Source organism: Tachyglossus aculeatus, chromosome 3, assembly GCF_015852505.1.
Source record: "Tachyglossus aculeatus isolate mTacAcu1 chromosome 3, mTacAcu1.pri, whole genome shotgun sequence".
Lineage (NCBI taxonomy): Eukaryota > Metazoa > Chordata > Mammalia > Monotremata > Tachyglossidae > Tachyglossus > Tachyglossus aculeatus.
Window position 1 is genome coordinate 15,001,363 of NC_052068.1, and position 26,145 is coordinate 15,027,507.

Here is a 26,145-nt window from a genome sequence, read left to right on the forward strand (position 1 = left end):
TAATAATGATAATAATAATAATAATAATAATAATAATAATAATAATAATAATAATAATAAAACAATAATAATGTTGGTTTTTGTTAAGCGCTTACTATGTGCCAAGCACTGTTGTGAGCGCTGAGGGGGGGATGCAAGGTAATCAAGGTTGTCCCACATGGGGCTCACAGTCTTCATCCTCATTTTACAGATGAGGAAACTGTTAAGTGACCTGCCCAAAGTCACACAGCTGACAATTGGCAGAGCCGGGATTAGAACCCATGACCTCTGACTCCCAAGCCCGGGCTCTTTCCACAGAGCCACGCTGCTTCCCAATAATGATATTGTTAAGTGCTTAATATGTACCAAGCACTGTTCTAAACACTGGGGTAGTTACAATCAATCAATCAATTAATCATATTTATTGAGCGCTTACTGTGTGCAGAGCACTGTACTAAGCGCTTGGGAAGTCCAAGTTGGCAACATATAGAGACAGTCCCTACCCAACAGTGGGCTCACAGTCTAAAAGGGGGAAAACACTGCTTGCCAAAACCCAGGAATGAACCAGGGACCTTTAGATATCTTTAGATACCTTTAGTTACAAGGTAACCTGGTTGTCCCACGTGGGGGTGAGCCCGCCATTGGGTGGGGACCGTCTCTATATGTTGCCAACTTGTACTTCCCAAGTGCTTAGTACAGTGCTCTGCACACAGCAAGCATTCAATAAATACGATTGAATGATTGAATGAATCACAGTCTTAATCCCCATTTTACAGATGAGATAACTGAGGCCCAGAGAAGTGAAGCGGCTTGCCCAAGGTCACCCAGCAGACAGGTGGCGGAGCCGGGATTAGAACCCACGACCTCTGACTCCCAAGCCCGGGCTCTTTCCACTAAGCCACGCTGTGTCTCTGAGTCCTAATCCCAGCTCTATCACTTGTCTGCTCTGTGACCTTGGACAAGTCACTTCACTTCTCTGGGCCTCAGTTCCCTCAACTGTAAAGTGGGGATAGGGACTGTGTGCAGCCCGATTTGCTTGTATCTACCCTAGCACTTAGTACAGTGCCTGGCATCAGGTAAGTGCTTAACGAATACCCGAATAACTGTATATTATTATTGTAATAACAATTAGAGAAGTGGAGCGGCTATCCCATGGTTGGCAATCCCTGCTCTGCCACATCTGCTGGGTGACCCTGGGCAAGTCATTTAACTTCTCTGGGCCTCAGTTACCTCATCTGTAAAATGGGGGTTTAGGCTGTGAGCCCACTGTTGGGTAGGGACCATCTCTATATGTTGCCAACTTGTACTTCCCAAGCGCTTAGTACAGTGCTCTGCACACAGTAAGCGCTCAATAAATACAATTTATTGATTGATTGTGTGGCCCATATGGGACTGAGACTATATCCAACCTGATTTGCTTATATCTTCCCCAGCACTTAGTCCAGTGCCTGGCACAGATAAGCGCTTAACAAATCCCTTGATTATTATTATTATTATTATTATTATTATTATTATTATTATTATTATTATTAAGTCTTGAGTGTAATATGATCACGGAGTGTAGGGAGAATCAGCCAATCAACCAATGATATAGATTTGAGCATTCACTGTGCGCAGAACACTGTACTAAGCGCTTGGCCGTCAGATTCACTCATTCATTCATTCAGTCGTATTTATTGAGCGCCTACTGTGTGCAGAGCACTGTACTAAGCGCTTGGGAAGTACACGTTGGTAACATATAGAGACGGTCCCTACCCGACTGTGGGCTCACAGTCTAGAAGGGGGAGACAGACAACGAAACAACGCATATTAACAAAATAAAATAGAATAGTAAATATGTACAAGTAAAATAAATAGAGTAATATTTCTCTATTTACTCTATAGACTGGGTTCTCTATTAGAAGCCAGTCAGATGACATGAGTTCTAATCCCAGCTCTGCCACTTGTCTCCTGTGGCACCTTGGGCAAGTCAGGAAACTTTTCTCTGCCTCGGTTTCCTCATCCGTAAAATGGTGATTTAATACCTGTTCTCCCTTCCACTTTGTAGGACAGTGGGGCAGGGACTATGTCCAGCCCTGTTAACTCATATCTTAGCGCTTAAAACAGTGCTTGATACATAGTAAGCTCAACAAATGCAATAGCATTATTATTACAACACACCAGAGCAATTGGGCACATTCCCTTCCCGAAATTGATACATAGTAAGCTCAACAAATACAATATCAATCAATCAATCGTATTTATTGAGCGCTTACAGTGTGCAGAGCACTGTACTAAGCGCTTGGGAAGTACAAGTTGGCAACATATAGAGACAGTCCCTACCCAGCAGTGGGCTCACAGTCTAAAAGGGGGAGACAGAGAACAAAACCAAACGTACTAACAAAATAAAATAAATAGAATAGATATGTACAAGTAAAATGAATAAATAAATAAATAGAGTAATAAATATGTACAAACATATATACATATATACAGGTGCTGTGGGGAAGAGAAGGAGGTAAGATGGGGGGATGGAGAGGGGGATGAGGGGGAGAGGAAGGAAGGTATTACAATATACCAGAGCAGTTGGGCACATTCCCTTCCCGAAAGGCAAGCAGCATGGCTCAGTGGAAAGAGCACGGGTTTTGGAGTCAAGGTCCTGGGTTCAAATCGCAGCTCCGCCAGTTCATTCATTCATTCAGTCATGTTTATTGAGCGCTTACTGTGTGCAGAGCACTGTACTAAGCACTTGGGAAGTCCAAGTTTGCAATATATAGAGACAGTCCCTACCCACCAGTGGGCTCACGGTCTAGAAGGGGGAGACAGACAACAAAACAAAACATATAAACCAAATAAAATAAATAGAATAAATATGCCCAAGTAAAATAATTCTGTGCGACTTTGGGCAAGTCACTTCACATCTCTGGGCCTCAGTGACCTCGTCTGTAAAATGGGGATTAAGACTGTGAGCCCCCCCGTGGGACAACCTGATCACCTTGTAACCTCCCCAGTTCTTAGAACAGTGCTTTGCACATAGTAAGTGCCCATAGAGAAGCAACGTGGCTCAGTGGAAAAGAGCCCGGGCTTTGGAGCCAGAGGTCATGAGTTCAAATCCCGGCTCCGCCAACTGTCAGCTGTGTGACTTCGGGCAAGTCACTTCACTTCTCTGGGCCGCAGTTCCCTCATCTGTAAAATGGGGATGAAGACTGTGAGCCCCACGTGGGACAACCTGATCACCTTGTATCCCCCCAACGCTTAGCACAGTGCTTTACACATAGTAAGAGCTTAATAAATGCCATTATTATTATTATCATCATTATATTATTATTATTATTAGTATTATTATTATTATTATTATTATTATTATTATTATTATCATAGCATGTGTACAAAGTTGCTGGTATTCGGTCCCTTAAACAGAGTTGTGCGTGTTTGCCTACAGTTACAGATATTACACCAAGGGTGACAGCAGTTTGCAATGGAGCTAACGATCAATCAGTCTATCAATCCGTTGTATTTATTGAGTACCTACCGGGAGCAGAGCGCAGCACCAGTCATTTGGGAGTGCACAATAAAGGACACAAGAGGAGCTTCAAAATCTCCCGAGGTTGGCGGTCTTCTAGACTGTGAGCCCAGTGTGGGGTAAGGACCGTCTCTATATGTTGCCAACTTGTACTTCCCAAGCGCTTAGTACAGTGCTCTGCTCACAGTAAGCGCTCAATAAATACGATTGATTGATTGATTGATTGAAATGACTGGCAGGGAAAGCAACAGACCAAGGATAGGTATCTAAGTGCCGGGGGGTAGACAGTGAGTACCTAGAGCTTAGGGGGCACTGATTCAAGTGCAGAGGCGACACAATCGGAAGGGAAGACCCTTTAGACTGGATCATTTTGAAGTGAAAATGAAAATGAAAAGATCATTTTGGGTTGTTTTTTTTAATGGCATCTGCTAAGTAGTTGTTACGTGCCAGGCGCTGTTCTAAGCTCAGCTTGGATTCAAGCTGTCGGGGTTGGACGCGATCCCTGTGACACAATCGGAAGGGAAGACCCTTTAGACTGGATCATTTTGAAGTGAAAATGAAATGAAAATGAAAAGATCATTTTGAGTTGTTTTTTTTAATGGCATCTGCTAAGTCCTTGTTAAGTACCAGGCACTGTTCTAAGCTCGGGTTCGATTCAAGCTGACGGGGTTGGACGCGATCCCTGTGACACAATAGGAAGGGAAAACCCTTTAGACTGGATCATTTTGAAATGGAAATGAAAAGATCATTTTGGGTTGCTTTTTTAATGGCATCTGCTAAGTAGTTGTTACGTGCCAGGTGCTGTTCTAAGCTCGGGTTGGATTCGAGCTGACGGGGTTGGACGCGATCCCTGTGACACAATAGGAAGGGAAGACCCTTTAGACTGGATCATTTTGACGTGAAAATGAAATGAAAATGAAAAGATCATTTTGGGTTGTTTTTTTTAATGGCATCTGCTAAGTAGTTGTTACGTGCCAGGCGCTGTTCTAAGCTCGGGTTGGATTCAAGCTGACGGGGTTGGACGCGATCCCTGTGACACAGTAGGAAGGGAAGACCCTTTAGACTGGATCATTTTGAAATGAAAATGAAAAGATCATTTTGGGTTGTTTTTTTTAATGGCGTCTGCTAAGTAGTTGTTACGTGCCAGGCACTGTTCTAAGCTCCAGTTCGATTCAAGCTGACGAGGCTGGACGCAATCCCTGTCCCACATGGGGCTCACAGTCTGAATCCCCATTTGACAGGTGAGACTGTGAGCCCACTGTGGGGTAGGGACCGTCTCTCTATGTTGCCAACTTGGACTTCCCAAGCGCTTAGTACAGTGCCCTGCACACAGTAAGCGCTCAATAAATACGATTGAATGAATGCACGAATGAGATAACTGAGGCCCAGAGAGGTGAAGCGACTTGCCCAAGGTCGCACAGCAGACACGTGGCAGAGCTGGGATTAGAACCCAGCCCACGCTCTAACCACTGGGCCACACTGCTCCTTGCCAAATCTTGTGATGGACCAAACTCAGCAAACCCAGCCCAAATGCCTGCTGTGTGTCCTTGGGCAAGCCACTTAATAATAATAATAATAATAATAATAATAATAATAATAATAATAATAATAATAATAATAATGGCATTTATTAAGCGCTTAATATGTGCAAAGCACTGTTCTAAGCACTGGGGAGGTGTCCCACGGGGGGCTCACAGTCTTAATCCCCATTTTACAGATGAGGGAACTGAGGCCTAGAGAAGTGATGTGACTTGCCCAAAGTCACCCAGCTGACAATTGTCCGAGCCGGAATTCGAACCCATGACCCCGACTCCAAAGCCCGGGCTCTTTCCACTGAGCCACACTGCTTCTCTGGAACTTCTTCTTACTTACTAACTTAACTTCTCTGTGCTTCAGTTCCCTCCTCTGTAAAATGGGGTTTAAGACTGTGAGCGCCCCGGGGGACAACCTGTTCATCTCGCGTCTACCCCAGCGCTTAGAACAGTGCTTGCCACATAGGAAGCGCCTAACAAATACCGTCATTATCGTTACTTTTATTGCCATCTCCCGAACGCTTAGTAGAGTGTTCTGCACATAGTAAGAGCTCAATAAGTGCCATTGATTGATCAACCGATCGGATGGGGAGGTGAATGTTTAGTCAGAGAAGGCTTCTTGGAGGAGGTAGCATCTGAGGAGAATTTTGAATACGGGGAGAGCGATGTGAAGCGATGTATATATGTTTGTACATATTTATTACTCTATTTATTTATTTATTTGTACATATCTATTCTATTTATTTTATTTTGTTAGTATGTTTGGTTTTGTTCTCTGTCTCCCCCTTTTAGACTGTGAGCCCACTGTTGGGTAGGGACTGTCTCTATATGTTGCCAATTTGTACTTCCCAAGCGCTTAGTACAGTGCTCTGCACATAGTAAGTGCTCAATAAATACGATTGATGATGATGATGATGATGATGATGATGATGATGAAGCGGGGCGGGAGTCCTTCAATGCCTCTCCATCCCCCCATCTTACCTCCTTCCCTTCCCCACAGCACCTGTATATATGTATATATGCCTGTACATATTTATTACTCTATTTATTTTACTTGTACATATCTATTCTATTTATTTTATTTTGTTAGTACATTTGGTTTTGTTCTCCGTCTCCCCCTTTTAGACTGTGAGCCCACTGTTGGGTAGGGACCGTCTCTATATGTTGCCATCTTGTACTTCCCAAGAGCTTAGTACGGTGCTCTGCACACAGTAAGCGCTCAATAAATATGATTGATTGATTGATTGATGATTGATTGAGTTTGACGTTAGAGAAGCGAAAGGTTCCCCTCCTCTTTCTGCCATTATCACCCCCTCTTTTGCGATCAGTGTTTTAAGTTTATTTTTATTGCCGCGCGCTCTCTCAGCCCGCTGCCAGTGGATCCGGATTGAGGCCTGAATTTGTTAGTAGCCTGTGTAGTTAGCAAAGCTGCCAGGGAACAGTGTGAGTCCCGCACTTTATTTGGTTGCAGCTGTGGACTGTTGTGAATGGATTTTTTTTTTTAAACAAGTGAGAATGGAGAATACAAGTTGTTTCCCATCGATGTAAACACAGTGCGCTTGAGTTCATTTTTGTCCTTTCCTCTGCATCGGCTGCTCAAATTAACTGAGGCACTCTTCATCATCATCCATCATTCATCATCGTCATCACTCTTGACACCACTTATTGTTTCCCTCCTCTCAAAGAGCGGCACTGTAATCCCAACTCTGACAATGGTTTCCTCTGTGAACATTTGGGCAGTTTTATCAACCTTTCTATATTATTATTATTATCAATTAATCATAATTATTAATTATATTTATATAATTATATATTTATATAATTATATATTTATATGATTATATGTCTATGTTTATGTGTGTGAAATATATAATTATATAATTATAATGATTAATGGTAGTGATGATGATGATGATAATAATAATAATAATAATAATAATAATAATAATGATGATGATGATGATGATGATGATGATGATGATGATGATAATATTTACTAAGCGCTTACTGTGTGGAAAGCACTGTTCTAAGCTCTGGGGAGGTTACAAAGGATCAGGTTGTCCCACGGGGGGTATGATATTAATAGTAATGATGGCATTTTGTAAGGACTTACTGTGTGCAAAGCACTGTTCTGAGCGCTGGGAAGGTTACAAGGTGATCAGGTTGCCCCACAGGGGGCTCACAGTCTTAATCCCCATTTTCCAGATGAGGGAACTGAGGCACAGAGCAGTTAAGTGACTTGCCCAAAGTCACACAGTGGACAAGTGGCAGAGCAATAAGGGAAGTCTCAGTCAGTTGGCGACCCCCAGACAAATATAGGGAATCTGTGACTTGAGATTTCTACCACCTTCTGTTCCTGCAGGAACGTGGCTCCTACAGTGACCATACTTTCAAGGGTGCTTTATATCTATAGATAGATAAAAAGATATCTATCTATCTATCTATCTATCTATCTATCTATCTATCTATCTATCTAATATAGATAGATAGATAGATAGATAGATAGAGATAGAGATAGATATATATCTAGGTATATATCTATCTATCTATCTATCTATAGATAGATAGATAGATATATCTATCTATATATATCTATATATATAGATGTGAGAGAGAGAGAGAGAGAGAGAGAGAGAGAGAGAGCGGCAGTGTAATCCCAACTCTGACAGTGGTTTCCTCGGGGAACATTTGGGCAGTTTTATCAACCTTTCTATATTATTATTCCAATTAATCATAATTATTAATTATATTTATATAATTATATACTTATATAATTATATATTTTTATATTTATGTGTGTGAAATATATAATTATATAATTATAATGATTAATGGTAGTGATGATGATAATAATAATTATGATGATGATAATACTACTACTACTACTACTACTACTACTACTACTAATAATAATAATAATAATAATTACATATATCATTATATATGGAAGGATATATATATCCTTCCACTTCAAATAATAATGATGGTACTTAAGCGCTTACTGTGTTCCAAGTAAATCTACTGATGGTGAGATCCTATCCACGCATACAAAAGTAACTGAAATGAACGACGAATGACTGTAAGCCCACTGTGTCTACCAACTCTGTTATATTGTACTCTCCTAAGCACCCTGCCCGCTGGTCAGTATAGTGCTCACTCTCCTTCTTTCCAGTGCTCAATGGAATGCCCCACACATTTTAATGAAAAGACGCTATTCTAACGCCAGTGGTATTCAAATTGTAGGCCTTGATTAAAAATCTAGCGTGCTGTTCGTTAGACCAGAGTGTCGTTCATTCAGTCGGATTTATTGAGCGCTCACTGGGGGCCAAGCACCGTCCTAAGCTCTCGTCTTAGGGCGTCGAGTCGTCTCTGAGCCATAACGACATCGTGGAAACACCTCTCCCAGGACGCCTCACCTCCATCTGCCGTTGTTCCGGTAGTGAATCCATGCTTTTGGAAGAGCACAATACAACAGTAGACAGGCACATTCCCGTCATCATCATCAATCATCAGTCGTATTTATTGAGCGCTTACTATGTGCAGAGGACTGTACTAAGCGCTTGGGAAGTACAAATTGGCAGCATATAGAGACAGTCCCTACCCAACAGTGGGCTCACAGTCTAAAACGGGAAGACAGAGAACAAAACCAAACATACTAACAAAATAAAATAAATAGAATAGATATGTACAAGTAAAATAAATAAATAAATAGAGTAATAAATTTGTACAAACATATATACATAACCATCGTTGACAGTTACCAGTGTCTTCTTCTGGCTAGGCTAAATCCCTCATATTAAAATTTAAGCCCACTGCTGTTGAAGTGTTCAGTGAAATCTTGTACTGAAGCTGAGAGAAGCTGTGTTTTTCCTCACCCTAACCCATGTTTCTCTTCTCTCGGCTTGTAGTTCAATCAATCATATTTATTGAGCGCTTACTGTGTGCAGAGCACTGTACTAAGCGCTTGGGAAGGACAAGTTGGCAACACATAGAGACGGTCCCTACCCAACAGTGGGCTCACAGTCTAAAAGGGGGAGACAGAGAACAAAACCAAACATACTAACAAAATAAAATAAATAGAATAGATATGTACAAGTAAAATAAATAAACAAATAAACAACCTTTAGTCACTGTAGTTCTCTACGTCACTCGTCTCTCTCTGCTTTTCTTCTCCTCTCTCCTTTAATCAGACTGTGGTTTCCAGACGGTGAGCCCGCCGTTGGGTAGGGACCGTCTCTATACGTTGCCAACTTGTACTTCCCAAGCGCTTAGTACAGTGCTCTGCACACAGGAAGCGCTCAGTAAATACGATTGAATGAACGGATGTATCAGTTGATCGATTTAGTGGTGTTTACTGTGTGCAGAGCACTGTCCTAAATGCTTGGGAGAGCACAATACAGCAGAGTTGGTAGTCACATTCCCTGCCCACAAGGAGCTTGCAGTCTAGAGGGGGACAGTAAGGGTTTGCATTGTGTGTATTTTATATATATATATATATATAAATAGATAGATAGATAGATAGATATAGATAGATATCTGTATATTTATATATATTGCATTATATAATATGTGGTTATATTGTACAATATATAATGAGTTATAGTGTGTAATATATATATATATATATGTGTATAATTAAATAGAATATATAACATCCTAAATAATCTATCATTTAATTTATTGATATTATAGTGTGTAATATATATAATTAAATAGAATATATAACATCCTAAATAATCTATCATTTAATTATTGATATTATAGTGTGTAACATTATATATAATTATATAGAATATATAACATCCTAAATAATCTATCATTTAATTTATTGATATTATAGTGTGTAATGTATATAATTATATAGAATATATAGCATCGTAAATAATGTATCATTTAATTTATTGATATTATAGTGTGTAATATATATAATTATATAGAATATATAACATCCTAAATAGTCTATCATTTAATTTATTGATATTATAGTGTGTAATGTATATAATTATATAGAATATATCACATCCTAAATAATCTATCATTTAATTTATTGATATTATAGTGTGTAATATACATATAATTACATATATATGTATATATATATATATATATGCATATATATATGTTGATATTTTAAATATCAATAATTTATTGATAGTAACCCCTGTTTAATTGTTTTGATATCTGTCTCCCCCTCTCTAGACTGTAAGCCCATTGTGGGCAGGGATTGTCTCTATTGCCGTAGTGTACTTTCCAAGTGCTTAGTACTTATTGCACACAGTAAACTCTTAATAAATACAACTGAATGAATATGTAGAGAGAGAGAGAGACATGAGGGAAGAGAGAAATATGATGTTATAGTAGTGCTCGCTCCAGCAAATTTGGGCACATAATAATAATAGTAATAATAATAATAGTAATAATAATAATAATAATAATAATAATAATAATAATAATAATACAATAACAATAATAATGATAATAATAATAATGATGATGATGATGATGATGATGATTGCAGAATTAAGCATTTACTGTGCATCAAACATTTCTGTGCACCTGGTCTGTCTTCCCCACTCGACTGTAAGCTCGTTGTGGGCAAGGAACCTGTCTACCGCCTCTGTTGGGTTGTGCTCACCCAAGCGCTTAGTACAGTGCTCTGCACACAGTAAACACTTAATAAGTATGATTGATTTAGCTTAAGCGAAAGGAGCTGTGCCTTTGGTTCTAGCCCATATATAATCATCATCATCATGGTTTTTGTTAGGTGCTTACGATGTGCTAAAGAAGCAGCGTGGCTCAGTGGAAAGAGCTCGGGCTTTGGAGTCAGGGGTCATGGGTTCGAATCCCGGCTCTGCCAGTTGTCAGCTGTGTGGCTTTGGGCAAGTCACTTCACTTCTCTGTGCCTCAGTTCTCTCATCTGGAAAATGGGGATTAAGACTGTGAGCCCCCCGTGGGACATCCTCATCTCCTTGTAATCTCCCCAGCGCTTAGAACAGTGCTTTGTACATAGTAAGCGCTTAATTCATTCATTCATTCAATCGTATTTATTGAGCAGTTACTGTGTGCAGAGCACTGTACTAAGCGCTTGGGAAGTCCAAGTTGGCAACATACAGAGACAGTCCCTACCCAACAGTGGGCTCACAGTCTAGAAGGGGGAGACAGAGAACAAAACATATTAACAAAATAAAATAAATAGAATAAACATGTACAAATAAAATAAATAGAAAATAAATAAGGTGTTCACATTTAATAAATGTCATTATTATTATTATTATTATTATTATTATTATTATTATTATTATTATTATTATTATTATTACGTGCTGCTGTACTAAACGCTGGGGAAGGTACAAGGTAATCAGGCCCCCCCGTGGGGTTTCCATTATAAGTAGGAATTCCCACAACTGTAAGGTTATGGTTTGATTGCTGTATTGTAATTTCCAAGCGCTTAATACAGTGCTCTGCACACAGTAAGCACTGAATAAATGCGATTGAATGAATGAGTGAATGAATGAATGAATGAATGAATGAATGAATGAATGAATGAATGAATGAGTGCCCTTTTGCCAGAGTTCATGAGTGGGATTATTTTGGAATGATTGGTCTTCACACTTTTCAAATCGGTGTAGGTGGTAAATCATTCTCACTACCACCTTTGGTCATCATTCAGCCAAACTAAATAAATGCATTTAGTTCTTTTAATCTGTCTTTAAGGAGCGGAAGATATTGAAATGCAATCATTTCTGAAGTGGCTTCTGTGGTTTCCCGTCTGCCGTGCCCTATGAACTGTAGATTTCTTCTCCATTTTGAGGGGCGGGGGGTAAAGACGGCAGATTCAGAGTGATGGATGTGAAACTCGGCAACCACGGAGTAATAAAATGGGTCTAAAGAAATAGCCATCGTAGAACCATGAATCCAAATGGTCCGTATTTGATGCCCATTTTTTATGGGAAGTTTTTTACGCTACATAAGGGCTGAGCTCTTAGGGCGGTAGGAAAATGGGAGTGCATCAGACATCTTGTTAGGCGCAGTCTCTCTCTGCGATTTCTCGTCACATTCTCTAGAAATATTGGAGCTCAATATTTCAAATTCAATTTTATAAGAATTTCAATAGGGATGTTACGCTTTTGGAGTGGCTCTTGATGATATCGCGAAATCACGCACTGTTCAGTCATTTGGAGATGTTTGAGTGTCCTCTGTGTATTCAGCCCTGTACGAAGGCCTAGGGAAAAATACGATTTCGGATGAACGAAACTCAGTCCCAGGGCTTCAGTGAGCTCACATTCTAAAAAGCACCTTGGGAGGTTGGTGATAATAATAATGATAATAATGATGATAATAATAATAATAATAATAATAATAATAATAATAATAATAATAATAACAATAATAATAACAATAATAATAGCATTTGTTAAGCGCTTACTATGTGCCAAGCACTGTTCTAAGCGCTGGGGGGGATATGGACTTGAGGAAAGGTGCAATACGTAAAGTCACTGAAACCGAGGTACGTGAGCACTTCTGTACAAATCTCTAATTTACGTATTTGCGTTGATGTCTGTTTCCCCCTTCCAGACTGTAAGCTTGTTGTGTCAGGGATTGTGTCCGTTTATTGTTGTACTGTACTCTCCCAAGCGATCAGTACAGTGCTCTACACACAGGCGCTCAATAAATGCGATCGGATGAATGAGGGCAGCTGTGATCGCAGTATCATCAATCGTATTTATTGAGCGCTTACTGTGTGCAGAGCACTGTACTAAGCAGTTGCGAAGTACAAGTTGGCAACATATAGAGACAGGCCCTACCCAACATTGGGCTCACAGTCTAAAAGGGGGAGACAGAGAACAAAACCAAACGTACTAACAAAATAAAATAAATAGAATAGATATGTACAAGTAAAATAAATAAATAGAGAAATAAATATGTACAAACATATATACAGGTGCTGTGGGGACGGGAAGGAGGTAAGATGGGGGGATGGAGAGGGGGACGAGGGGGAGAGGAAGGAAGGGGCTCAGTCTGGGAAGGCCTCCTGGAGGAGGTAAAAAGGCGGGATCATTGCATTGAAGGAGCTGTTTTCAGGTCAGTTAGCACTCAGGCTAAGCCCCCTTCTAATCAATCAATCAATCAATCAATCATATTTACTGAGCGCTTACTGTGTGCAGAGCACTGTACTAAGCACTTGGGAAGTACAAGTTGGCAACATAGAGAAACAGTCCCTGTGAGCCCTCTGTTGGGTAGGGACCGTCTCTCTATGTTGCCGACTTGTCCTTCCCAAGCACTTAGTCCAGTGCTCTGCACACAGTAAGCGCTCAATAAATACGATTGAATGAATGAATTTATTGATTTTACTTGCACATAGTTATTCTATTTATTTTATTTTGTTAATATGTTTTGTTGTTTGTCTCCCCCTTCTAGGCTGTGAGCCCGCTGTTGGGTAGGGACCGTCTCTTTATGTTGCCGACTTAGACTTCCCAAGCGCTTAGTACGGTTCTCTGCACACAGTAAGCGCTCAATAAATGTGATTGAATGAAGGAATGAATGAATCCAAACTCCAGCAGTTGTGACGTAGTAGATAGAGCAAGGTCCTGGGAGTCAGAAGGTTATGGGTTCTAATCCTGACTCTGCCACTTGTCTGCTGTGTGACCTTGGGCAAGTCACGTCACTTCTCTGTGCCTCAGTTACCTCATCTGTGAAATGAGGATTAAGATTGATAGCCCCGCATGGGACAACCTGATTACCTTGTAACCTCCCCAGTGCTTAGAACAGTGCTTAACAAACCTAACAAATACCATCATTATCATTACTATTATTCTCTGTGACTCAGTTACCTCATCTGTAAAATGGGGATCAAACCTTTGAGCTCCATATGGGACAGGGACTGTGTCCAACCCAATTTGCTTGTATCAACCCCAGCGCTTAGTACAGTGCCTGGCACATAGTAAGCGCTTAACAAATACCATAATTATTATCATTATTATTATCTCATTCATTCATTCAGTCATATTTATTGAGTGCTCACTGTGTGCAGAGCACTATACTAAGCGCTCTCCAGGCTCCAGTAGTTAAAACAGCCAGACCCTTCCTAAAGTCTACAGTTTGAAGAGGTTTGCTGTTGTTTCAATTTCGTTTGTGTGACTATAAAGACAGTGTGACCCCAAGAACACCTGTCTGGAGGTCAGAAGACCTGGATTCTAATCCCGGCTCTGCCAAATGCTTGCTGTGGGACCTGGGGCGAGCCACTTAACTTCTCTGTGCCTCATTTTTCTCAACTGGAAAATGGGGATTAAAAACCTGTTCTCCCTCCTTCTTAGGCTCTGAGCCCCATGTGGGACAGGGATTGCGTCTGACCTAATGAACTTGTACCTATCCCGGCAATTAGAACAGCGCTTGACATATAAGTGCTTAACAAGTACCATTTAAAAAAAAAAGTTATTCAGGTCAAGTGACTGCACCTTCCCCAGACCACTGGGAATTTCCAAGCCTGCTTTGAATATCCACAGAGTGACAAGTGCCATACCATTTCCTTTCAACTGTGTATGCTTCCGCCAATGGAAAACTTTGTGTCACGCACAACAAAATGACGACGGGGTCACAGTGTTCTGTGGTTTAACAATCCGTCCCATCTGAATACGCCTTGGTCTTAAATATACAATGTACCATGCCGATTAGTGTCGACATGCCAAAATTCCATTTTAAGGCTCCCCTCCTTTTTACTGTTTCTTCAGTTTATCAGCCTTGTGTGAAGTTGGTTTGACCATATGCCTCATATTTTGGGGACTGGAACAGTAGAGCTCAATTCTCCCTTTTTCAGGTCAAATAAATTCAGGTAATAATAATGATGATGATGATGATAATAATAATAATAATAATAATAATAATAATAATAATAATAATAATAATAATAATGACATTTGTTAAGCACTTATTATGTGCAAAGCGCTGGGGAGGATACAAGGTGATCAGATTGTCCCACGTGGGGCTCACAGCCTTCATCCCCATTTTACAGATGAGGTAACTGAGGCCCGGAAAAGTGAAGTGACTTGCCCAAAGTCACACAGCTGACAATTGGCAGAGCCAGAATTTGAACCCATGACCTCTGACTCCCAAGCCTGTGCTCTTTCCATTGAGCCACACTGCTTCTCATAATGATAATTGTGGTAGTTGTTAAGTTGTTACTTTGTGCCAGACGCTGTACTAAATGCGGGGGTAGATACAAGATAATCAGGCTGGATGCAGTCCCTGTCCCACATAGGGCTCAGGCTCTTAATCCCCATTTTGCAGATGAGGAAACTGAGGCACAGAGAAGTGAAGTGCCTTGCCCAAGGTCGCACAGCAGACAAGTGGCATAGCCAGGACGAGAACCCACTTCCTCTGACGCCCAAGCCCGGGCTCCTTCCATTAGAGCACGCTGCTTACAAGTTACAAGGAAGTGACAACTCCTTTACCCCTGAAAATTAAATTTTAGTCCACCAAAATATTGGAGGATTGAGCTATTGTGATCATTTTTGTGTAGGCGCTTAAGTAATCCCCGTTATTTCTTATATGAAGTCACTAATGAGATTCATATTCTTCATGCTCGTGTGGATGAAAATGCTAATTTCCCCCATCTTACCTCCTTCCCTTCCCCACAGCACCTGTATATATGCATATATGTTTGTACATATTTATTACTCTATTTATTTATTTTACTTGTACGTATCTATTCTATTTATTTTATTTTGTTAATATGTTTGGTTTTGTTCTCTGTCTCCCCCTTCTAGACTGTGAGCCCGCTGTTGGGTAGGGACTGTCTCTATGCGTTGCTGACTTGTACTTCCCAAGTGCTTAGTACAGTGCTCTGCACACAGTAAGCGCTCAATAAATCCGACTGATTGATTGATTGATTGATTAATGCACGCCTAACACTCCCTTCGAATCCTAAGGACCGTTGGGGCTCATCTCATATGGGACCTTGTCTATTTCGGAGCCAGCTTTTCGGCGACCTCATCTTAGCAAAGCCCTCTGATCGCCAGCCAGTTTGCTGCAGTGGTAGAATAATAATAATAATGGTATTTGTTCATTCATTCAATCGTATTTATTGAGCGCTTACTGTGTGCAGAGCACTGTACTAAGCGCTTGGGAAGTACAAGTCGGCAACACATGGAGACGGTCCCTACCTAACAGCAGGCTTACAGTCTAGAAGGGGGAGACAGACAACAAAACATATTAACAAAATAAAATAAGTAGAATAAATATGTACAAGTAAAATAAATAAATAGAGTAATAAATATGTACAAACATATATACATATATACAGGTGCTGTGGAGAGGGGAAGGAGGTAAGGCGGGGGGTTCATTCATTCATTCAATCGTATTTATTGAGCGCTTATTTGTTAAGCGCTTACTATGTGCAAAGCACTGTTCTAAGCGCTGAGCACTGTTCTAAGCGCTTAGCAAAGCGCTCTGATCGCCAGCCAGTTTGCTGCAGTCGTAGAATAATAATAATAATGGTGTTTGTTAAGCACTTACTATGTGCAAAGCATTGTTCTAAGCGCTGAGCACTGTTCTAAGCGCTTAGCAAAGCCCTCTGATCGCCAGCCAGTTTGCTGCAGTGGTAGAATAATCATAATAATGGTGTTTGTTAAGCGCTTACTATGTGCAAAGCACTGTTCTAAGCGCTGAGCACTGTTCTAAGCGCTTAGCAAAGCTCTCTGATTGCCAGCCAGTTTGCTGCCGTGGAATAATAATAATAATAATAATAATAATGATAATAATAATAATAATAATAATAATAATAATAATAATAATAATAATAATAATAATAATAATAATAGTGTTTGTTAAGCGCTTACTATGTGCAAAGCACTGTTCTAAGCACTGAGCACTGTTCTAAGCACTTAGCAAAGCCCTCTGATCACCAGCCAGTTTGCTGCAGTGGTAGAATAATAATAATAATGGTGTTTGTTAAGCGCTTACTATGTGCAAAGCACCATTCTAAGCACTAAGCACTATTCTAAGCGCTTAGCAAAGCCCTCTGATCGCCAGCCAGTTTGCTGCAGTGGCAGAATAATAATAATAATGGTGTTTGTTAAGCACTTACTATGTGCAAAGCACCGTTCTAAGCACTGAGCACTGTTCTAAGCGCTTAGCAAAGCCCTCTGATCGTCAGCCAGTTTGCTGCAGTGGTAGAATAATCATAATAATGGTGTTTGTTAAGCGCTTACTATGTGCAAAGCACTGTTCTAAGTGCTGAGCACTGTTCTAAGCACTTAGCAAAGCCCTCTGATCACCAGCCAGTTTGCTGCAGTGGTAGAATAATAATAATAATGTTGTTTGTTACTATGTGCAAAGCACTGTTCTAAGCACTAAGCACTATTCTAAGTGCTTAGCAAAGCCCTCTGATCACCAGCCAGTTTGCTGCAGTGGCAGAATAATCATAATAATGGTGTTTGTTAAGCGCTTACTATGTGCAAAGCACTGTTCTAAGTGCTGAGCACTGTTCTAAGCACTTAGCAAAGCCCTCTGATCACCAGCCAGTTTGCTGCAGTGGTAGAATAATAATAATAATGGTGTTTGTTACTATGTGCTAAGCACCATTCTAAGCACTAAGCACTATTCTAAGCGCTTAGCAAAGCCCTCTGATCGCCAGCCAGTTTGCTGCAGTGGTAGAATAATCATAATAATGGTGTTTGTTAAGCGTTTACTATGTGCAAAGCACTGTTCTAAGCGCTGAGCACTGTTCTAAGCGCTTAGCAAAACCCTCTGATCTCCAGCCAGTTTGCTGCAGTGGTAGAATAATAATAATAATAATGTGTTTGTTAAGCGTTTACTATGTGCAAAGCACTGTTCTAAGCGCTGAGCGCTGTTCTAAGTGCTGGTATCCCAACAGCCCTCGGCCATGGTGCGTTGTTTGAGACGGAGCTTCACTTGAACTTTAAATTGTTCCTTTCCGCCGTGTGCGCGCCCCTCTTGAATTCACCGTAGAGCAGCTGTTGTCGTCTCTTCTCCTCCCATGGCCCACCCCAGGGAGCCGTGTCACTACGAGCATAACTTCAATACCGGGATAAAGTCTCCAAGATCTGACAGAGTAGCATCAACCGCTCCCCTCAGTTGTGCTGTAAAAGCAGAATGGGAATTGGGGGGAGTGTAGTAAGCTCAGAAGAACGGTCAAAGCATCTAAAAATGTAATGAACGGGGAGTTTTTGAGTTGATTTTTCTGGCGGAATATGAGAACTTGGGGTGGTGTCAGCAGCAGATGAGCCTGAGACTTTTGGTGACCGTCCTTTCGATGGTCGGTTTTGCTCGTTTGCTTCTAGATCAGTGCGTTTTAATATTTTATCTTGAAACCACAAAAATTGAAATACGCTTCTTATTCTCCTGGCAGGAGGTGGAACAAACAGCGGCTGAAGGAGAAAGAGGAACATCAGATAGCTGAAGACGATACTGAGGAAAGCGACGCAGAGTTCGACGAAGGTTTTAGAGTGCCAGGTTTTCTGTTCAAAAAGCTTTTTAAGTACGTATCGTGTGCTTTTTTTTTTTTTTTTCTTTTCTTTTGTGCCATCCGACCATTTTGTGCAATGAAATACTTGAGGAATTTTGTGGTTCGTTCATTCGGTCATATTTATTGAGAGCTTACTGCGTGCGGAGCGCTGTACTGAGCTCTTGAAAAGTGCAATTCGGCAACAGTAGAGACCGTCCGTACCCAACAGCGGGCTCACAGTCCAGAAGTGGGGAGACAGACAACAAAACAAATCAAGGAGGCTGGCATCAATAGCATCAAAATAAATCCGCCACTCGTCTGCCGTGTGACCTTGGGGAAGTCACTTCACTTCTCTGGGCCTCGGGCAGCTCATCCATAAAATGGGGATTAAGGCTGTGAGCCCCGCGTGGGACAACCTGGTAACCTTATATTGATCCCAGAGCTTAGAACCGTGCTCGGCATATAGTAAGCGCTTTATAAATACCATTATCATAGAGAGGCAGCGTGGCTCGGTGGAAGGAGCACGCGTTTGGGAGTCAGAGGTCATGGGTTCTAATCCCGGCTCCGTCACTTATCAGCTGTGTGGTTTTGGTCAAGTCACTTCTCTGTGCCTCAGCTTCCTCATCTGTAAAATGAGGATTAAGACTGTGAGCCCCGTGTGGACTTGTATCCCCCCAGCGCTTAGAACAGTGCTTGGTACCTAGTAAGCGCTTAACCAATACCAACATTATTATTATCACTTCACTTCTCTGGGCCTCAATTACCTCACCTGGAACATGAGGATAAAATTGTGAGCCCCATGCGGGACAGGGACTGTGTCCAACCCGATTTGCCTGTGTCCACCCCAGTGCTTTGTATGATGTCCAGCACAAAGTAAGCACTTAACAAATACCACAGTTATTATTATTATTTCCTCTTCTAGCCAACGATAACAACCGCTACTGCCATATACTGCCATTCAGCTGTGTGACTTTGGGCAAGTCACTTAACTTCTCTGGGCCTCAGTTCCCTCATCTGTAAAATGGGGATTAAGACTGTGAGCCCCCCGTGGGGCAACCTGATCACCTTGTAACCTCCCCAGCGCTTAGAACAGTGCTTTGCACATAGGAAGCGCTTAATAAATGCCATTATTATTATTATTATTATTATTATTATTATTATTAAACAACTTCCCCTGGAACGAGTTTTTTAGATAACCCTGATGATCTGCTTACCAGGGAATCTTGATTAATAATAATAATGACGGTATTTGTTAAGCGCTTACTATGTGTGAAGCACTGTTCTAAGCTCTGGGGTAAATACAGGGTAATAATAATAATAATGATGGCATTTATTAAGCGCTTACTATGTGCAAAGCACTGTTCTAAGCGCTGGAGAGGTTACAAGGTGATCAGGTTGTCCCACAGGGGGCTCACAGTGTTAATCCCCACTTTACAGATGAGGTAACTGAGGCACAGAGAAGTTAAGTGACTTGCCCAAAGTCACACAGCTGACAGATGGCGGAGCCGGGATTCGAACCCATTACCTCTGACTCCAAAGCCCGGGCTCTTTCCACTGAGCCACGCTGCTGTGGGTAATCAGCTTGTCCAACTCAGGGCTTAATCCCCATTTTACAGATGGGGTAACTGAGACACAGAGAAGTTAAGTGACTTGTCCCAAGTCACACAGCTGATAAGTGGCGGAGCCGGGATTAGAACCCACGACCTCCAACTCCAAGCCCGTGCCCTTTCCACTGGGCCTTGCTATTGTTCTAGCAGTTCATATGAACAGTGAAAATTGGGGGCAACAGTAAAAAAATGCTTAGGGAATTGTTTTGTAACAATTTTTTTTTTGCTTTTTGTTTGTTTTGGGATTTTTTTTTTTTGTTCTTTCCTGAAAAGAAACAGAGCGGCATAGCAGAATGAGCATGGATCTGGGAGCCCGAGGTTCTGGGTTCTAATTTCAGCTCTGCCGTTCATCTGCTGTGTGACCTTGAGCAAGTCACTTAGCTGATCTGTGCTTCAGTTATCCTAATGGGAAAATGGCGACAAAATATGCGCTCTCCCTCCCTCCCTCTCAGCTTGTGAGGCCAATGAAGAACAGAGACTGTCTCCAATCTGTTTGTGTTATAGCAACCGCAGGGTTTAGTACAGTGCTTGGCACATAATGAACACTTAATAAATTACTATCATCATTATGTTCCCCCTTCTAGACTGTGAGCCCAATGTTGGGTAGGGACCATCTCTATATGTTGCCAACTTGTAATAATAAGAATGGCATTTGTTAAGCGCTTACTATGTGCAGAGCACTGTTCTTGTACTTGTAATTGTTCTTGTACTTCCCAAGTGCTTAGTACAGTGCTCTGCACACAGTAAGCGCTCAATAAATACGATTGAATGAATGAATGTTTGCTTTTGTTTCCTTAATTAGCCATTCTACCTCGGATTTTTCACTGTATTCCTAACTTAATTCTTGATGTTGCAGTCTCAAGTTGCTCCTTTACTAATATTTCAATCCATTTTTCCTTCTTTCTGTTAGTAATGATGATGATGGCATTTGTTAAGCGCTTACTATGTGCAAAGCACTGTTCTAAGCGCTGGGGGGATACGAAGTGATGAGATTGTCCCACGTGGGGCTCACGGTCTTCATCCCCGTTTTTTTCCAGATGAGGGAACTGAGGCCTAGAGAAGTGAAGTAGCGGAGCCGGGATTTGAACCCATGACCTCTGACTCCAAAGCCCGTGCTCTTTCCCACTGAGCCACGCTGCTTCTCTAGTAATGAGATATTCAGTGGCTAAAGGCAAACAAACAAACCAAAAAACCAATGATTCCTTTCCCCTCTAAGCCTCCTCCTCCGAAGAATATTTTTTCCTGGCCCCTTTTCCCTTCTCACACTCAAAAAGGACTGCGATCTGAGGTTCCGTCATATATGCTGCTCGTCTTCAGCCCCGCTTTGGGTTATAAAAAGCTCTTTCTCAATTCAGTGTTTTCAGGACCTTCAGTTCCAGCTGCCTTTGTCTTTTCATTTGAAGTGGTTGTTCATCTTCAACCTACTTGTGTTAGTTCCCTTCTGAGTCTTATAATAATAGCAAAGTGAATCTACCCCAAGTAATGATCTGCCACGTCCCATTTGTTTAAGATCAGTCATATTGCTTAGAACTGTTCTGTGCCTTTAAAAAATGCCTTTAATTCATTTTTTTTTATTAAAAGATATTAAATTCACTTAACTGAACTTCCAACTCTATATGGAGTAAAAAATACCTCTGTATTACCCACTCTGGGAAAATAAATGAAGCTGAAACTTTCAGCCTAAGATCTATTTTGTCCAACTTTCTGAAGATCTAGAGCAGGTTAACGCCTCTCCCCCTTTCCTAAAGGACAATACATAGGAAGTTGTACTTCCCAAGTGCTTAGTACAGTGCTGTGCACAGAGTCAGCGCTCAATAAATACGATTGAATGAATGAATTAGAATGAACTTGGCAAGCTGTCTTCCTGCATAAAAATACAGGCAAAACAAGGTAGCCCCTTGTTGTCATGTCTGTCAGCTTAATTAGATATGGTTTGGGATTCCGTAAAAAAAATAAAGGTGCCACATGCGATGTCCAGATGAATCCAAAGCGCGTGACCTTGTAAATACAGCACTCATGTAAAACATGCATCTGACATGTTTCCGTAACCGGCCATAGCACCTTGCTTCCTGATTAATTCATGAGTATTTTCCGTTACAGTCTGTATCATCAAACATTTGCCGTTTTCTTTTTTTTTCTTTTTCTCGTTGGTGCTCGTAGGTACCAGCAGACAGGTGTTAGGTGGCTGTGGGAATTGCACTGCCAGCAGGCAGGAGGAATTCTAGGAGACGAGATGGGATTGGGCAAGACCATCCAGATAATTGCCTTCTTGGCAGGTCTGAGCTACAGCAAGATCAGGACTCGTGGTTCAAATTACAGGCAAGTGCTTTCTCGGCAGACTGTCAGTCTGCGGAGCTCAATTAATATTTCATCCGCTGCATCGCTGGTGGAGGAGGGTCTTGTGAATTATTGATGCCATTTCAATTACAATCTTCCTTTAATTCTTTTAGTGGGGGACATCAAAGGAAAAATTGTACGAGACAATGGTGCTGTAGGGCAGGAGAAATTAAACATGTAACACTTTTAATGAATTCCAGGCATTGATGCTTCATTTTGCAGATGAGCCCCACTAGATATTTTGGGTCAATACGGTGTCTAAGGTTAGCTTCCACAGATGGATTGTTTACCAACTCAATTACATTAATATCAATAGTTTACACAATATGGAATTTTAAATTAGGGGTAGTACCTTTCGTTCCATTTATTACATTTCACATTCAAATCGCTGTCCTGGCAAGCCACCAGGTGAGCATTTTACAGGAAGTACGGAGATAACTCATAGGCAGAGTCGGAGCTTTGGCTGAAAGGATTGGAAGAATTTCAGAATTTCCAGAATTTCTTTTACACCCTGCATGGGGAAGCTGGCTACATCTGTGGGATCTGTTTTCATCAGAAAGATGGTCTGGAATTAAATGGTCTTTCATGCCTTTTCCCATGCTTCCATTTTTCTTTTTTTTTTTTTAACCTTTCAAAGGTGACCGGAGAATACCTAAAGCAGGAATTTCATATCACTGAATACAGTACTAGGGGACAGCTTAATGTGTTTTGTTTTTTCTTTTTTAATCTTAAGTGAACTAAGTAGAAAGTATTAAGGCTTTGCGCTTCTGAATACTTTTCTCATCAGGATCCCTAAGCACTGGATGAATCCATTGCGTTTTAGATTTGGGAAAACCGAAGAAAGGAGGGATTTCCTAAACTTTAATAAATCAGAGAATAGAGAATAAAGGATTTCTTTTTAAAAGAAGGTTGAAAGAGATTCAAATAGTGGTGGATTGAAAGTATTTAAGCCTTCCTTCCAAACTGGACAGACGAGATGTATTGCTCTGACCTGCAAAAGTTCAGTAATCAATTGTATGTTGTTTTTCCCATTTTTAAGCTAGGGACCCTATTGGAGTGAAGTGGCAACAATATAATAAATACGAGACCAAATTGTGTCTTGGTAAAGCTTAATGGAAATAGTAATTCAACTAAAATGTAATTCCTTTTTCTGGGCTTTTCCTAAACTGTATCTATTTTGTTATAAATACTTGCAAAAATATTTTTCTCAACTGAAAGCTCCTGTTTTGCTATTGAAAATTACCGGAGCTAATATTGGCCCTTTGAAGCAAAACATGCTAGCCAGAAAACATGTAACCCTCTCGGTACAATAGCATTTGTTACACAAAACTGGTATTTGTTGCTTTATTGATCTCTCATAGCTCTTCCATTTCAGAAATCTTTGTCATAAAGAATGAAAAAAAAATGAAATTTTTACTATGTTTAAGACAAAAAGGGGGATTGGAAGCAAAGAAATAACTGTTTGCAGATGGCATATCTAGCACTACTACTACCACTACTACTACTACTACTACTACTACTAATAATAATAATAATAATAATAATAATAATAGTAATAATAATAATGGTATTTGTTAAGCACTTACTATGTGCAAACACTATTCTAAGCGCTGGATGTATTTTGTGTTAAAGCAAAACTTATGGGCACCGATTTCTAACTCCAGTTTGCAGCGTACTGAGTTTTGTCAGTGGTTAGAGCAGAATATAAAGGCAAGATATATTTCGAGGCAGTCTTATGGATGATAAATCTGGGTTTCCCTTTTTTCACTCTCTTAACTTTATCTCGTAATTTAGGACATTGGTTTGGGTGTCAGGAGACCTGGGTTCTGGTCCCAGCTCTCCCACTTGGGCAAGTCATTTAACCTCTTGCCCTGCCTGCTTCTTACACTGTGAACCTCGTGGGGTAGAGACTGTGTCTGATCTATTATCTTGTCTCCACCCCAGTGTTTAGCACACGATAAGTGCTTCATAACTGTTGTGATTATAATTAGGAAGTCCTCACTCTTTTTTGCATATCTGGTATTTGAAATTTGAGATTATAAAACCCAATTATATACTTCTATCTTATCCAAATGTCAAAAAAGGTAAGACAAGTGCAAGCCTTTTAAATCAGGGGGGGTTTTGAAGCAGTTTTCATTCTTCAGTTCTCATTTTTGTGTCACCCGTATGCGAGTGAAAAAGTTGTAAACCAAACAGTAATGTTGAAGGGAAAGCCTCTGAGTAGTCCTCTTTATTTATAACTAGTCCATCCTTTTTTATTTGTCACCAACCTCCTTTCCCGCTTTGTTCTTTAGAGCCAGGAACCCTGTTTAATTCTTACCCGTGTATTCTTTCCCAGAACTTAGTGTGGTGCTTTGCACACAGTGATAGTAGTAATAGTAGCAGCCTGACAAATGCTTAGTAGAAAGTAGGCTCTTTGGTTTATTCATTCATTAAGTCGTATTAAGTGCTTACTGTGTGCAGAACCCTGCACTAAATGCTTGGGAAAGTACAATACAACAATAAAGAGTGACAATCCCTGCCCACAGCGAGCTCACGGTCCAGAAGGGGGGAGACAGACATCAATATAAACAGACATCAATACAAATAAATAAAATTGCAGATATATACAGAAGTGCTGTGGGGTTGGGAGGGGGGGACGAGCAAAGAGAGCAAGTCAGGGTGACACAGAAAGGAGTGGGAAGTGAGGAAAAATGGAGCTCAGTCTGGGAAGGCCTCTTGGAGGAGACGTCCCTTCAGTAAGACTTTGAAGTGGGGGAGAATCATTGTCTGGCAGATTGGAGGAGGGAGGGCATTCCAGGCCAGAGGCAGGACGTGGGCCGGCGGTCGGCGGCGAGACAGGTGAGATGGGGGCACAGACAGAAGGTTAGCACGAATCAATCAATCAATCAATCAATCAATCGTATTTATTGAGTGCTTACTGTGTGCAGAGCACTGTACTAAGTGCTTGGGAAGTACAAGTTGGCGACATATAGAGACAGTCCCTACCCAACAGTGGGCTCACAGTCTAAAAGGGGGAGACGGAGAACAAAACCAAACATACTAACAAAGTAAAATAAATAGAATAGATATGTACAAGCAAAATAAATAAATAAATAGAGTAATAAATATGTACAAACATATATACATATATACAGGTGCTGTGGGGAAGGGAAGGAGGGGGATGGAGGGGATGGAGAGGGAGTGAATTGTGTGGGCTGGGTTGTAGAAGGAGAGAAGCAAGGTGAGGCAGGAGGGGGCAAGGTGATGGAGTGTTGTAAAGCCAGTGGTGAGGAATTTTTGTTGGATTGAATCAATCAATCAGTCATATTTATTGAGAACCTACTGTGTGCAGAGCACTGCACTCAATTTTGGGGGCAGTTCAGTGGAGATAGAAGATACATTCCCTGCCTTCAAGGAACTCACAATGTTCAATGTCACAATGAACTCACAAAGAAGCAGCGTGGCTTAGTGGAAGGAACCCAGGCTTGGGAGTCAGAGGTCGCGGGTTCTAATCCCTGCTCCATCATTTATGAGCTGTGGGACTTCGGGCAAGTCACTTAACTTCTCTGTGCCTCAGTTACCTCATCTGTAAAATGGGGATTAAGACTGGGAGCCCCACGTGGGACAACCTCTAGACTGTGAGCCCACTGTTGGGTAGGGACTGTATATGTTGCCAACTTGTACTTCCCAAGCGCTTAGTACAGTGCTCTGCACACAGTAAGCGCTCAATAAATACGATTGATT

The 26,145-nt window shown here is 41.0% G+C and overlaps 1 protein-coding gene across 1 annotated transcript in view; it reads left to right on the forward strand.

Annotated features, from left to right (window-relative positions):
* Positions 1-26,145, forward strand: part of ERCC6 (ERCC excision repair 6, chromatin remodeling factor) — a 154,266-nt gene that overhangs the window by 57,906 nt on the left and 70,215 nt on the right. Inside the window, exons 6-7 of the mRNA XM_038744022.1 lie at positions 18,380-18,508; positions 22,243-22,401. Coding sequence (XP_038599950.1) covers positions 18,380-18,508; positions 22,243-22,401 — 288 coding nt within the window. The remainder of the gene's footprint in view (positions 1-18,379; positions 18,509-22,242; positions 22,402-26,145) is intronic.